The 15,790-nt window shown below is 40.4% G+C and overlaps 1 protein-coding gene across 1 annotated transcript in view; it reads left to right on the forward strand.

The window, feature by feature from the left end:
• The window catches only part of LOC126456165 (Down syndrome cell adhesion molecule-like protein Dscam2), a 358,605-nt gene that overhangs the window by 174,270 nt on the left and 168,545 nt on the right, over positions 1-15,790 (forward strand). The window contains exon 9 of the mRNA XM_050091919.1: positions 2,163-2,400. Within this exon, the coding sequence (XP_049947876.1) occupies positions 2,163-2,400 (238 nt within the window). The remainder of the gene's footprint in view (positions 1-2,162; positions 2,401-15,790) is intronic.

Consider the following 15,790-nt stretch of genomic DNA (forward strand, 5'->3'; position numbering starts at 1 on the left):
GTCAGGACTGGATCTCCCAAGACCGTCAGTAGTTCTAATGGTATGTTGTCTACTCCCGGGGCCTTGTTTCAACTCAGGTCTTTCAGTGCTCTGTCAAATTCTTCACGCAGTATCGTATCTCCCATTTCATCTTCAACAACTTCCTCTTCCATTTCCATAATATTGTCCTCAAGTACATCGCCCTTGTATAGACCCTCTATATACTCCTTCCACCTTTCTGCTTTCCCTTCTTTGCTTAGAACTGTGTTTCTGTCTGAGCTCTTGATATTCATACAAGTGGCTCTCTTTTCTCTAAAGGTTTCTTTAATTTTCCTGTAGGCAGTATCTATCTTGCCCCTAATGAGATAAGCCTTTACATCCTTACACCTGTCTGCTAGTCATCCCTGCTTAGCCATTTTGCACTTCCTGTCAATCTCATTTTTGAGACGTTTGTATTCCGTTTTGCCTGCTTCTTTTACTGCATTTTTATATTTTCTCGTTTCATCAATTAAATTCAACTTTCTTCTGTTACCCAAGGATTTCTACCAGCCCTCGTCTTTTTACCTACTTGATTCTCTGCTGCCTTCACTACTTCATCCCTCAAAGCTACCCATTGTTCTTCTACTGTATTTCTTTCCCCCATTCCAGTCAATTGTTCCCTTATGCTCTCCCCGAAACTCTGTACAATCTCTGGTTTAGTCTGTTTACCCAGGTCCCATATCCTTAAATTCCCATCTTTTTGCAGTTTCTTCAGTTTTAATCTACAGTTCATAACCAATAGATTGTGGTCAGAGTCCACATCTGCCCCTGGAAATGTCTTACAATTTAAAATTTGGTTCCTAAATCTCTGTCTTACCATTATATAATCTATCTGGAATCTAACAGGATTCTTCCATGTGTACAACCTTCTATCATGATTCTTGAACCATGTATTAGCAATGATTAAGTTATGCTCTGTGCAAAATTCTACCAGACGACTTCCTCTTTCATTTCTTTCTCCCAATCCATATTCACCTACTATGTTTCCTTCTCTCCCTTTTCCTACTCTCGAATTCCAGTCACCCATGACTATTAAATTTTCATCTCCCTTCACTACCTGAATAATTTCTTTTATCTCATCATACATTTCATCAATTTCTTCATCATCTGCAGAGCTAGTTGGCATATAGACTTGAGCTTCGTGTCTATCTTGGCCACAATAATGCGTTCACTATGCTGTTTGTAGTAGCTTACCTGCACTCCTATTTTTTTATTCATTATTAAACCTACTCCTGCATTACCCCTATTTGATTTTGTATTTATAACCCTGTATTCACCTGACCAAAAGTCTTGTTCCTCCTGCCACCGAACTTCACTAATTCCCACTATATCTGACTTTAACCTATCCATTTCCCTTTTTAAATTTTTTAACCTACCTGCCTGATTAAGGGATCTGACATTCCATGCTCCGATACGTATAACGCCAGTTTTCTTTCTCCTGATAGGGATGTCCTCTTGAGTGGTCCCCGCCCGGAGATCCGAATGGGGGACTATTTTACCTCTGGAATATTTTACCCAAGAGGATGCCATCATCATTTAGCCATACAGTAAAGCTGCATACTAGTGGGATAATAGCCCAATCAATAGACACCAAAGATGATCATATATTGGGAACAGTTCATGTAGTTGGAAATTTTTACACAGTTCTAGGAGGGAGTGCTATGAACAACATACTGACTGGAGAGGGATGAGTATGTGGTGGGGGTGTGTGTGAAGGACACTTTTATACATTTTTTTAAAATAAAACCATGGCTTCCAGTGATACACATCCCAGTACAAAATTTAACTACATTAAATTTTCTGTGTTGCTTGAAGTGACAGTAGTAGGTACAGCTGAATCACCCTGTATGAAAGATGTTGCAAATGGTGACAATTCATTGTTTAAAGTAATCAGATGTCTTTACATGCGCATAAAAGATAATCATTGGATACTACCATATAAAATGTGGATGTAGCTTAAGTTTATAAAATCTCATAAAAATAGATACACTGAATCACTTAGCAAAGCAGTCCCTTTTTTGCACTTAGTGTTGCACATTATGTGCCAGGGCAAGACATAAGTCAATTAGAATGTGTGTGAAATTATTTTATTTCTTACCTACAGACTACCTTCAGTTATTTTTCTGAAATCAATCTTGTTGCAGCCTCCAGAAGAACATCTTCATCATGGTGAAATAATGGGGTATTACATTGGATACAGAGCAGCAAATTCATCAGAGCCATTCCACTACAAAACATATGAAGTAATTCCTGGCATGGAATTAAGGAACATACTGTCTGGACTTCGTAAGTTTACAGAATACAGTGTACTGGTGCAGGCATATAACAGGGCAGGTGCTGGACCAAGGAGTGAAGAAGTTTTAGCAATGACAGATGAAGATGGTAAGCCATTAAGAGAATAATCTATTATTTATTTCATTTTGAATATTACATGACCATTCTCCAAGTGATTAATTGACAGAAAGAAAACATAATAACTGCAGGTTAGAAAAGAAACAGAAAATTTGTAAAACTAAATTACTACATTTTATGACTATTTATTGCAAACTCTTTACTATGTAGTAGATATTATAGACAAAAAGAGCAAATGAGAGTTTCAGAATGGGTTATTTAAATGTAATCTTTTTGCATGACAGGATTCACACACTATACCAGTTGGTAGATAGCTAGAAGAGTATTGTGTCATAACATACAATTTCAAGTCATTGACTCGTGTAAAGTCTCATCAAAACACAAAAACTAGCTTACAATTTTCCTTATAATATCAGTAATATAATATACTGTACTAGAAAATTAATTAATTAAACAATTAATATTTTTTCTTTGGAAGTAACAAACTTTTAAAAATCAACAATCCTAAGTACTTGCTCCTTCCTGCTCAAATTTTCAGGTTGTCATTCATGAATACTTCTACTTCATAGAAACAATTCTACACTAGTTTCTCACATAATGTTTTTTTCAGTGTTTACTAAATTAATGCTGAACGCTTCTCTTCCTTTCACTTCTAAATAATTTTTTGCACCCATATAAAATGGAGTTTGAGCATAAAATTTTAAGCCGTGGTTGGGCAGCATAAAATTATTTTGATTTTTGGTGTTGTAATCATGCTGAAATTGATCTGCTACAAATAAATCAGGTTTAGTTTGTATAAAGATAATCATCTCATAGATGCATAGTGAGAGAACATTTAACATACTTAGATTTTTTAGGTGTGGATGACTTGATTTCCCTCGCCTTACATTGTGCATATTTCTAATGAAGGTTTCCTGAAGTATTAATATTCGACACATGGTTTGTGTTACTCCTAACTACAACTCCATAGCTTATTACTGACTCAAAGCAGCTGTGATATACTACTTTTCTTATGCCCACACTGGTAGCATTGTATAATATCCTCTTTGTAAATTCTAGGCTATTTAATTTATTTGCAAAGTACTGTACACGTGAGCTCCATGATATATTTTAATCTAGTTGCATTCCTGGGAATTTCACACAACTAGCTTCATGCAAATCCTGGTTTCTGTGACTGACCTGAATATCATTTAATTTCACTTGTTTTATTCTAAACTGCATTGACTGAGTCTTTTCCGTGTTTAATTTTAACCTGTTTAAACCAAACCAGGTACTATCTAATTTTTCTAAAATGTTTAACACAGTTTGGGGAATTTGGTCAGTACTGTTACTAGCAATGATTACAGATGTTTCATGTGCAAATAAACTAAGTGACATTTAGTGTTAAGTGGTAGATCATTTATGTAAAACAGAAACAGAATGGGACCTTAGACATAACCTTGGAGTACTCCATGTGAAATGATTTTCCATTTTGAAGTATAAGTCCCTCTCTCAGATGATGTAACCACTCTTTGTCTTCGGTTGGTTAGATAGGACTTTTTAAACCATTGTAATACCACGCCCCTAATTCCATACTTTTCCAGATTACAGAGTAGCAGGAAATGGTTCACATTATCAAAGGTCACAAAAAATTCCTGTGTCAATACAGTGAATTGTCTAGAGAGGAGCTAATTCTGCCTACAAAATGCTTTATAGCAAAACCTGAGGTTTTGTCTTTTTGAAGTCCATACTGATTTTTTCAGATGATTTTAAATTTTTCAAATTTTGAATTTGTATGCTTACTACCTTTTCAAATATTTTTATAGTGATGTGAGAAGAGAGATTGGGTGATAGTTTCCCATAGGTTCTTTTGTGCCTTTCTTGAATAGTACTGTGTACTTCAGAGTGTCTGGAAAATAATCTTCGTAATTACTGTAGATAGTGGCTGTGCAGTTATTTTAGTGATGTTTTTAACACTTTTGTTGGTATCTCATTCCATCCTGCAAATGTTTAACTTTTTAGTGATAGTATCACATTTTCTATATCTTTTACATTAGTTTTGGCAAATATACTGAAAAGTTCACCTTCAAATTGCTTACTGTTGAAGAAATTTACCTTATCTAGTTAATCTTCTACATTGATGTTTGATTTGTTTACATGTAGAAAGAATTCATAAAATAATTCAGAAATCTGAGCAGAATTTACAATAGTTTTATCCTCTATCTTGATTTCAGAAATATCATGGCATCTAACTGTGGCACTTGTTTCAGATTTGATGACTTGCCACAATGCCTTTGATTTGTCTTCATTATCCAAAATAAAACTACTATTTTCCAGTTCTTTTGTTGCTTTTACAACCTTTTTAAAAATATTATTGTAATTTTTTTACATAGGTAACAAAATCAGGACCCCTGTTATGTTTTAGTTCCCTCTATAGCTGTCTTTTTCTTGCATTAGATATTTTTATTCCTTCAATAATCCACTCTACCTTATTTCCTACTTTTCTATGATGTACAGTAAGGGGGAAAGTTCATTAAAAGCATGTAGGAAGTTTTCCAAGAAAGAAGCAAAATTTTGAGGACATGAAGTACAGTGATCTATAGCCCCCTCCACATTATTTAATCTATGATGGAATAAGTTAATATTTTCTTTGCTGAACTGACATTTGGTGTAGGATTTTTTGTGCAAATTTCTATTGTTTTTAGTAACTCCATAAACAGAGCAATGATCAGAAAATCCTAAATCTAAACAACACATATTTGCCTCATTATAAGCATAATTGGTTGAAATATTAACTAAACATGTTGCCGATATGTCATTTACTCCAGTGAAATCAGTGAATTTAGAACTGAAACCTGATATTAGAATCCCTCTTCTTGGTTTATTTCTGAAGTTCTTGCAATAGACAATGGAATTTTGATGAAAAATGTTTCATTAGGACTGTGCCTGGAATTCTTTAATCTCTTAAGCATGCTGGCTTTAAAAGAATGACAAATTACTAACTCAAGACTTAAAAGTCTATAATAACTAACTTGACTGAATTATATGCATGCTCATAACTTACTAGATATTAGAAGTTATCCATTTGCAGATGGTATTGTTTGAGCGACAGTGTTGAGTGCTTGCTAACATAATGCTTGGTTTAGTTGTTCAGATGTTCACAGAATTAAAGAACTAGAAAGAATAAAATTTAGTACCCCCCTCCTCCCAATTTCAAATGAGACCAGTGGACTGGTAAACTTAACACCATTATTCCATTAACAGTTTACTGTGTCTCCCAACCATAAGACGTTGTGCACTGACTCCATGAACTTTATTTTTAGCACTGGAATACTGCCTGATGATCAGAAACTCTCCCATTGTCAGACAAACTTAATTATATGCCTTTCTTACACCACCAGAATTCAGACCAGCTGCATCAGTATATTTCCTCACTTCAGCAACCTTGGCACCTAAGGAGGGTTAGTAATACTTTGGCAAGTGCCACATCCTACTGAGCTTGAAAAGGTCTATTTTTCAGAAGTGCATGCAGAAAATTCTTCCAAAAAGGAGGATATTGTTTCTGCTTCAGAATGACTGCTTTGTTACCTTTTTCTTCATTTGCTAACTCCTGTATCTTGAGTTCATTATTTTAACAGAATACATGAGACCCTCTGTTCTTTGACCATTTCTCAATATGACATTGTTGAATTTATTTCAAAAGTAATAATTCCATAAAGCTCAATGTGGCAAAGGATTTGTATTCACTATGAAAAGCAAAATTATTTTGAATTTCCAGATAGTTTGTATAGAAGTCTACACTGTTCTTTAGTCCAAGACAGTCATTACCAGTGCACAATATCATGTATACTGCTTATTTGACATGCTGTTATCCTTCGACACATCCCTTGATTGTCTTATGATATGCATTGAAGGTGATGTTTTTAAGAAAGCAGAGACATAGCTTTATTGTTAATAAGTGACAGTCTATTTGTTGTCAATCATTCGTTGTCTGTATATAACCAGCTTTACCTTGACAGTTATGAAGGTGGAAGAATGCATTGCTACTGTGATAAAAAAAAGTATGTTGCATATGGTTACAAACTTCTGCTTAGTGATCTAAATTGTTATCTTTAGTAAACTCCCTTGATACTATATGTGCTACATCTACTGTACTTTGCCCATAAAATTACTATTAACAGCTGTTTGGATGTATGTCTGCTGTTAAAAATGAGACACAAACCATCAAGTATGCCACAGCAGAAACTGTTCATTGCTATGTTATCCCTCTAATTATGAGAAGCATGAAGAATGCCAGGATAAAAAATACAAGGTTTGAATATAGCAGCCTATCTGAAGTGTCCTCTTGCAGATGATACATATGCTTATTTGGAGAGAGATGTGGAAATATAAAGGGCATTCAAATAGTCAAATGAAAATGAGACAGATGGAAAAAATTAAGTAAATTGGTTATTATTTCAAAAGTAATCACCATAACTGTTAATACATTTATCCCACTGTGAGACGAGATGGTCAGCACCTTCATGGAAACATGTCTGTGGTTGCCTATGGAACTGCGACTCTACACAAGTGTGCACATCTTTGACTGAAGCAAATCAAAGGCCACAAATATCAAAACAACCTTGGCAACATGGGGGTCTGCTCACATATTTACAAGACTCCTTTTAGTACGCTCCAGAAATTTTGCCAGAAAGCTCTTACACATCCTCCATATAATCTTGGCCTCTCCCCATATGATTTATTTATGCCTGGAGCTTCCAAGAAAGGCATTTTTGGCCATTGATTTGCTTTGGATGGAGAGATGCATGCCTCAGCACAAACATGATCCCACAGACAACTACAAACATTTTTCCATGACGGCACTGGCCATCTTGTCTCACAGTGGAATAAATGTAGTAACAGTTATGGAAATTACTTTTGAAATAATAACCAGTTTACTTATGTTTTTCCATCTGCCTTGTTTTCATTTAACTGCCCCTTGTAAAATATTTATGACCACCTCAAAAAATGGTTTCATCATTCTCTCAAAATGATATGGGGAAACCATGTGAAAACTAAATTATGATGACTGGTTTTGGATATGAACCTCATCTGTTTTGATTACAATTCTCATAGCATGACCAACAGTTTTCTGTGAGTGGGTACCATTCTGGTAGTGAGAGTGAACAGGTGTCAAGTGCTGTTATATTCAGTTTCATAAAAAGTGGTACATGCTCATTTCTGATACTTGCTGAACACAAAAGTTATCACTGTCCTACTGTGTTGATTACTTTCATCACTAGGAGTTTTTAGATGAGTATATTATGTTCAAAGTAATAAATAACTTGTCAGTGCATTTTAAACATTCCTGATGAACACTGCCTTGATTTTCTGTTCTTTGGAACAACTTATGAAAGATCATAGTACTCTTTTTTTCAATTTATGAAAGGTCATAGTACTCTTTTCTTGAAGACAGTCATTCAACATTTAGATGTAGGCTATTGAATTTTCCAAGCAAGAATCATCAGTGCTAAATCTACAGAGCAAGAACCAACACATTTTGCTAACTTACTTATTAAGAAAACTGCAACAAACTACCAACAAACAGTAAAACACTCTTCAAAACTGACAAAACAATAAGGATCCCTTCTGCGGATCAAGCAAATAACAACTAATTCCTGCAATCAAAGTACCCTTCGACTCTATACCCATACAACTGTTGCACATCAAAGTCAATTGTTAGCAGCTGGTAGATAGCATAACACACAGAAGCAACATACCATAATTGTTGCGAAGAAAGGATGGTCGAGGTGGGATACCTTGGAACTGGCCAATCGTCCATGCATTCGGCGAGTCAAGAACTGCCCACTGATGGTCAGGTGCCGGCTTATCTAGCCCCAGGCGGAAGAATATTTCTGGGACCATTTGCATATATGTGATTGCCAGGAAATAGTTCATTGATCATCACACCCTTTCCTCTGCTGTTGGTTGGTGCCTTCTGATGGACGGTGGCTGCACCTACATGTTTGTTATCAACTGCGGTGCTTGCTGGTAAACATACGTGTGTTGGACAGACTTCGCAGCAGAGCCAGCAACTTGCATCACTGTTCTGTCTGGGGTGTTTCTGCTGCAGTAGGCATCTGTGGTGACTAGAGCAGTGCTTCTTCCCACACTACCAGGGGCGAGGCGAAGGCACATCTTGACATCGGTTCCAGGTTCCACTGGTGGAATGAGACAACGGTTGGCAGTGGAGGTGCTGGTGGTGGGGGCAGCCTCATTGACATCCATAGGTGAGAGACCCATCCACGGGTATTCTGTGAAAACTGGCGTTGGTGGCTGCGACAGCGGGAACATCAGCAACTGCGACTGTGATGGCAGCAGCTGTAATGGCGATGGCTGCAACAGCGGCAGCTGTGATGGCAGCGGCTGCAAAGGGCTGTCCAATGAGCCCCCGGCCTCCTGAGAGACCTCAGACCAAAGGCGTGGTACCAGAGAAAATGGGAGCACCGGGCCCGACCCACGACACAGCCGTAGCTGGCCAAAGTGCTTCTGACAGAGGCGACCATTGTCAAGGATGACAGTTGCCATCATGCGGTTGACAAGCTTGGAGACCTTGGTGGGAACGCAGCAGGGGCAGCTCTTGGGAAACACCAATGCCTAGACTGGATCCTGCAGAGAGAAATGCAGTCACGCCGATACTGGTACAGCCAGACAACGGTAAGCAGGAAACAGTGGTGACAAGGGCATACGATGAGGGTGGCTGTGCAGCTTCTCCACTGGAGAGAACCCATCGTGACCAGAAGAATGATAAGTAAACAGGAAGAGGTTGAGGCAGCCTGGGAGTGAAGTTGACACAGTTTGGTCTCTGCAATTTAAATGTGTGAACAAACCTTTCAATCAACCCATTGGATGCAGGATGGAACGGCACCATATGGAGCAGCTGGATGCCCAATGTAGCACAGAAGGAAATAAACTCTTTCAATGTGAACTGCGGGCTCTTGTCCATCACAATTGCCTCCCGTAGACCCTCAAAGATGAAAATATGAGAGAGGGCTTGAATGGTGTGAGCGGTAGTCATTGAGGACATGCATGCAATGTATGGAAAACCACTGCTGGTGTCCACGAAAATGAGCCAGTAGTACCCGTGGCTTAGGAATAGTGTCTTTGATTCATAATCAAAACGTCTTTGGTCCCGAATTTGAATCCCACCGCTGCTTAAATTTTGATTAATAATCAGCAGCAAACCAACACTGACAACAATAGTTTAGGTATACATGCCTATCTCACAAGCTGAAGATGAAGAGATAGAGAAAGTGTATGATGAAATTGAAAGGGTTATACAGTTTGCAGACATAGACTCAATCACAATATAGTAGTGATGAAGAGTAGGCTGGAGTTTAACACATTAGTCAGGAAGAATCAATATGCAAAGAAGTGGAATGCGGAAGTACTAAGGAATGACAAGATATGGTTAAAGTTCTCTAAGGCTATAGATACAGCAATAAGGAATGGCTCAGTGGGCAATACAATTGAAGACCAAAGGAAATCTCTAAAAAGGGCCATCACAGAATTTGGGAAGGAAAACATAGGTACAAAGAAGGTAACTGCAAAGAAACCATGGCCAACAGAAGAAATACTTCAATTGATCGATGAAAGGAGAAAGTAAAAAATGTTCTGGGAAACTCAGGAATAGAGAAATGCAAGTGACTGAGAAATGAAATAAATAGAAAGTGCAGGAAAACTAAGATGAAATGGATGCAGGAAAAATGTGATAACATCGTAAAAGAAATGGTTGTTGGAAGGACAGACTCAGCATACAGGAAAGTCAAAACAACCTTTGGTGACATTAAAAATGAGGATGATGACATTAAGAGTGCTACAGGGATTCCACTGTTAAATACAGAGGATAGAGTGGACTTAAGAGCAAATAAAGCACTAGGGATAGATAACATTCCACCAGAATTTCTGAAATCATTGGGGGAAGTGGCAACAAAATGACTTGGTGTGTAGAATGTATGACTGTGGCGACATACCATCTGAATTTTGGAAAAGCATCATCCACACAATTCCAAAGATGGCAAGAGTTGACAAGTGCAAGAATTACTGCACAATCAGCACAACAGCTCATGCATCCAAGCTGCTGACAAGAATAATATACAGAAGAATGGAAAAGAAAACTGAGGATGTGCTAGATGATGATCAGTTTGGCTTTAGGAAAGGTAAAGGTACGAGAGAGGCAATTCTGACATTGCGGTTAATAATGGAAGCAAGATTAAAGAAAAATCAAGACTCGTTCATCGTATTTGTCGACCTGGAAAAAGTGTTTGACAATGTAAAATGGTGCAGATGTTCGAAATTCTGAGAAAAGTAGGGGTAAGCTATAGGGAGAGATGGGTCATATACAATATGTACAAAAGCCAAGACAGAATAATAAGAGTGGATGACCAAGAATGAAGTGCTTGTATTAAAAAGGGTGTAAGTCAAGGATGCAGCCTTTTTCCCCTACTGTTCAATCTGTACATCGAGGAAGCAATGATAGAAATAAAAGAAAAGTTCAGGAGTGGAATTAAAATTCAAGGTGAAAGAATATCAATGATATGATTCACTGAAGACATTGCTACCCTGAGTGAAAGTGAAGAAGAATTACATGATCTGCTGAACTGAATGAACAGTCTAATGAGTACAGAGTATGGATTGAGAGTAAATCGAAGTAAGATGAAGGTAATGAGAAGTAGTAAAAATGAGAACAGTGAGAAACTTAGCATCAGGATTGATGGTCACGAAGTAGATGAAGTTAAGGAATTCTGCTACCTAGGCAGTAAAATGGATGATGGATGGAGCAAGGAGGACATCAAAAGCAGACTAGCACTGGCAAAAAGAGCATTCGTGGCCAAGAGAAGTCTATTAATAACAAATATCAGCCTTAATTTGAGGAAGAAATTTCTGAGACTGTAAGTCTGGAGTACAGCATGTTAGTGAAACATGGACTGTGGGAAACCAGAATGGAAGAGAACCGAAGCATTTGAGATGTGGTGCTACAGACAAATGTTGAAAATTAGGTTGACTGATAAGGTAAGGAATGAGGAAATTCTGCGCAGAATTGGAGAGGTAAGGAATATATGGAAAACACTGATAAGGAGAAGGGACAGGACAATAGGACATCTGTTAAGACATGTGGGAATGACTTCCATGGTACTAGAGGTAGCTGTAGGAAGAAAAAAAGAAAGAAAGAAAGGACCATAGGAATGGACCCGCAAAATAATCCAGATGGAGCTAGGACCGCAGGGTGGCAGTCAGAGGCCAAGGATGCTGACAGGAGGAGCGGGAAACCACCATGCAGGTGATGTTACTGTCCATTCCCCACCAATAGACATGTTGGCAGGTGAGACGACTCATCAGGATGATTCCCCAGTGCCCAACATGTAGGAGCACGAGGAACCACTGACAGAGGGAGGATGATGTCATGACATGCAAACGATCAGTGTCCCCTAAGAGACTAAGAACCCCACCATAGATGGAAAAGTCATTGGGGTGAGGCCAGTCCACCTGAACCTCTGGGTCCAACACCTGATGACAGTTGGAGGGCCACTCTAGTTGAATGAGGCCATGTGGTGTGCAACAAGCCAGGCCTTCAGTGGCAGTAGGGCAATGGTGGAGGAGGCCACATCATCTAAATGAAAACAAGAAACCTGATAAGCTTCAAAGTAAGAATCCACTCCCATAGGAAGTCAAGAAAGAAGATTGGAGTTGGCATGGAGACCTGTGATCCAGTAATGGATGTCATAGGTGTATCCTGCAAGGAACAACATCCAGCACTGCAGGTGGCAAGTGGTCCAGGTAGGGATGGCGGACCTGGCACAGAACACAGAGACCAAAGACTTGTGGTCCATGTAGATCAAGAACTGGTGGCTGTATATGAAGTCGTGGAAGATCTTGAATCCAAATACAATGGCTACGGCCTCCTTCTTGATATGGCTATAGTTGTGCTGTGCATGTGATAGGGTTTTCAAGGTGAAAGCTACTGAAAGCTCAACACTGTCAATGATATGAGCCAACACAGGCCCCAGCCCATAATCTGACACATCAGTGGCCAAAATAAGAGGCTTGGTGGGATCGTATGGGACAAGGCATGGTGGAGCAAGAAGAGCAGATTTGAGATGCTGGAATGCCCAATCACATTCTGGCAACAAGGTCCAGGGAACATTGATGAAAAGCAGGTGATGTAGAGGCTCTGCCAGAGCTGCAGCATGTGGGATGAAACATCAATAATAGTCGAGTTGACTCAAGATGGATTTGATGTGGGATACATCTGTGAGTGTCAGGCCCGCAGCACCCGTACTTGGGGCACAAAAAATTGGCATTTGGCCCTGTTGCACCACAACCTTGAAGTCTGCAGTACCTTGAAAAGTCACTGAAGATTCTGCACTAAGTCCGGGGCTGATATCCATGTGACTAAGATGTCGTCTAAATAATTGGTGGTGCTGGGGACCTCCTTAGTCACTGACTCCAGCAAGCGTTGAAAGATGGCTGGAGCACTGGTGATCCCAAAGCACCCAGAAGAGCCCAAAGTGAGTATTGATGATGAGGACCTCTTTAGAGGGAGCATCAACTGACAGCTGGAGGTATGCTTCCCTAAGATCAATCTTGGCAAAGATCTTTCCACCCACCAACTTGGACAGAATATCATCGACCTTTGGTGTAGGGTAAGAGTCAATGACAGTCTGGACATTGACGGTGGCCTTAAAATCTCCACAAACCTGGAGGGACCCATTGAGTTTTTCGAGGATGACAATGGCCAAGCCCAGCGACTGTGGTGAACCGGTGTCAGAACTCCTGCCTCCTCAAGGCAATGCAGTTCCTTGTGTAGGACGTCCTACAGGGCGAAAGGCATGGGATGAGCCTTGTGAAACTTCAGAAACACTGAGGGAAGTAGTTTGATGTGTGCCTTGAAACCGGACACCCTGGGGAGGAATCAAAGAAGATGTCAGGGAAGAAATCGAAAAGCTCCTGTAAAAGAGCATCAGGGGGCACAGATTGGACTGGCAGGGCTGAATCATGGATCTCAAGGCCAAGAGAGTGGAAAAGATCCATCCCCAACAGATTAGTGGCTGTGGGGGCGGCCAGGACCAAAACTTGGGTGGTGACGTCTTGAGAGAGATACCGCAACTGTGCCAGGAACCACCCCTACACACGGATAATGTCATTACTATAGCTCTTCAAGGGGGTCTTGAAAGGGCAGAGCATTGGAGCACCCAAGCAGCAGTGAGAGTCACCATCAATAATAATAGCCGAGGGCCCTGTGACCAACTGGAAATGGAGATGAGTCCTGTTGATTTGGACCATTAGAGCAATAGACCCCACTGTGTTGGGGAGAACTGTCTGGACAAAGTAAACGCATGGCATCTGGTCAGAATCCCCTAAGCCCAAGTCCGGAGGGTCCAATGCCATGTGGTCCATTGACAAAGCGGAGTGGCAAATGTCAGCCCAATGACACTTCATCCTGCAGGCAGAACAGACCACCCACTGGAAACGACAATCACGGCTCAGGTGTGTAACAAAGCATTGACGACAGGGGAGCAACCTCTGACAGTGCTGAGCCCAAGAACAGATAACCTGGTTGGGAGGAGGAGGAGGCAGCAGTAGAGCGCCCGCTGCGGGCCATTGGCGTGGCCGCTGCGCCGGTGACAGTGACTCTGAGCGACAATGGGGTGGCCATGCGGCAAAGACCTGCAGTGAGGCATGGAGTGCTGCAGATAAACAGGAAGATTGTTCATGGGCACGAATGACCAACAGACATGCTTCCAAGGAGGGATCCTTCAGCTTCAACAGATCCATTCAAAGGGCATCATCAGGAGCATGGACCAGAATCATATCATGAACGTGGGCTGAACCATACCAGTGCTTACACCCTGGGTTGGCACAAGAGAATCGGCAGTCCCAGGAGAACCCTTAAAGGCAATGTGATCCATTCCTTGTAAGACTGCGATGGAAACTTCTGACAGCTGAAGAACTTGTGCTGAGCTGCCATGGCATGGACCTGGGCATCAAAATACACTGCTAAACTGGTAATCAGCTGTTCATAATGGAGGTCATGGGGTTCCACCTCCAGATGCAACTGCTGCACTAAGCGATAAATGTCAGGACCCACATAGGCAAGAAAGAACGCACGATGCTGGCTGCTGTTGATGATTCTATGGGCAAGGAAATGTTCCAAGCGAGCCACATAATTACTCCACAGTTCAGGGGCAGGAGCGGCCAACAGTGGAACCCCTGGAGGATCACCAGTAAAAGCCTGCAGACACTGAAACAGAAGTTCATTCATGTGTTGCATACAACCCAACACCTCAAGGACACAAGCCAATGGTGCATTGACATCCAGAATACCTTCAGCCATGGCAACAAACAATGGAGCAATGCAGGAATTCAAACAAACTCATCACCACTGCTAAATCTACAGATCAAGATCCAATTCCTTTTGCCAACTTATCTATTAAGGGAACTACAATAAACCACCCACAGTAAAACACTCTTCAAAACCATCAAAACAATAAGAATCCCTTCTGGGGATCAAGCAAATAACAACAAATTCCTAAAATCAGAATTCCCTTCGACTCTATACCTGTAAAACTATTCCATGTCAAAGATGGCTGTTAGTAGCTGGTAGATAGCATAACATGACAGAAGCAACATATCATAATTGTTGCGGAAGAGAGGATGGTCAAGGTTGCACACTGTGGAGCTGGGCAATCTTCTACACACTCGGTGAGTCAAGAACTGCCCTTTGAATGGCCAGTTGCTGGCTTATCTTGCCCCGGGCAGAAGGATATTTCTGGGACTATTTGCACACATGTGATCGCCAGAAAGTAGTTTGTTGATCATTGCGCGCCCTTCCTCTGCTGTCAGTTTATGCCCTCTGATGGGCAGTGGCCAATCCTACATGTTCTTTGTCAGCTGTGGCACTTGCTGGTAAACACACTTGTGTCGCCCAGACTTTACAGCATAGCTGGCAACCAGCATTGCTGGTCTGTCTGCGGTGTTACCACTACAGTAGACATCTGTAGTGACTGCAGCAAGCAGCTTACTTTTCTGATTTTCCATATTAAGTGTGACACCCAGTAGGTTGGGTAGTAAGCCATAATATTGAATCACAGTTTAGTGAGCTGCAGCAGTCAGGTCTTTTGGGACTTCTCATCTGCTAAAAATTCAATGTGCAGGTGTCTTCCACTGCAGCATCAAAGTTTTCATATACGTATTTGCTGCTGCAAGATGTCCTAGTTTCAGATCATCTGTGGGAATCAGCCTTCTTATTTTAAACAGCCCTGTGTGTAGAAATGACATTGTCTCTCAAATAAAATGTGTGCCAAACATCAGTTGCATTATTGTACATTCACACATTTTTCTATGTTTTAGCAAAGTCACTGCATAACATATCTCAGACTGTGATTTGTCTGCAACTGACACA

Source organism: Schistocerca serialis, chromosome 2 (genome assembly GCF_023864345.2).
Source record: "Schistocerca serialis cubense isolate TAMUIC-IGC-003099 chromosome 2, iqSchSeri2.2, whole genome shotgun sequence".
Lineage (NCBI taxonomy): Eukaryota > Metazoa > Arthropoda > Insecta > Orthoptera > Acrididae > Schistocerca > Schistocerca serialis.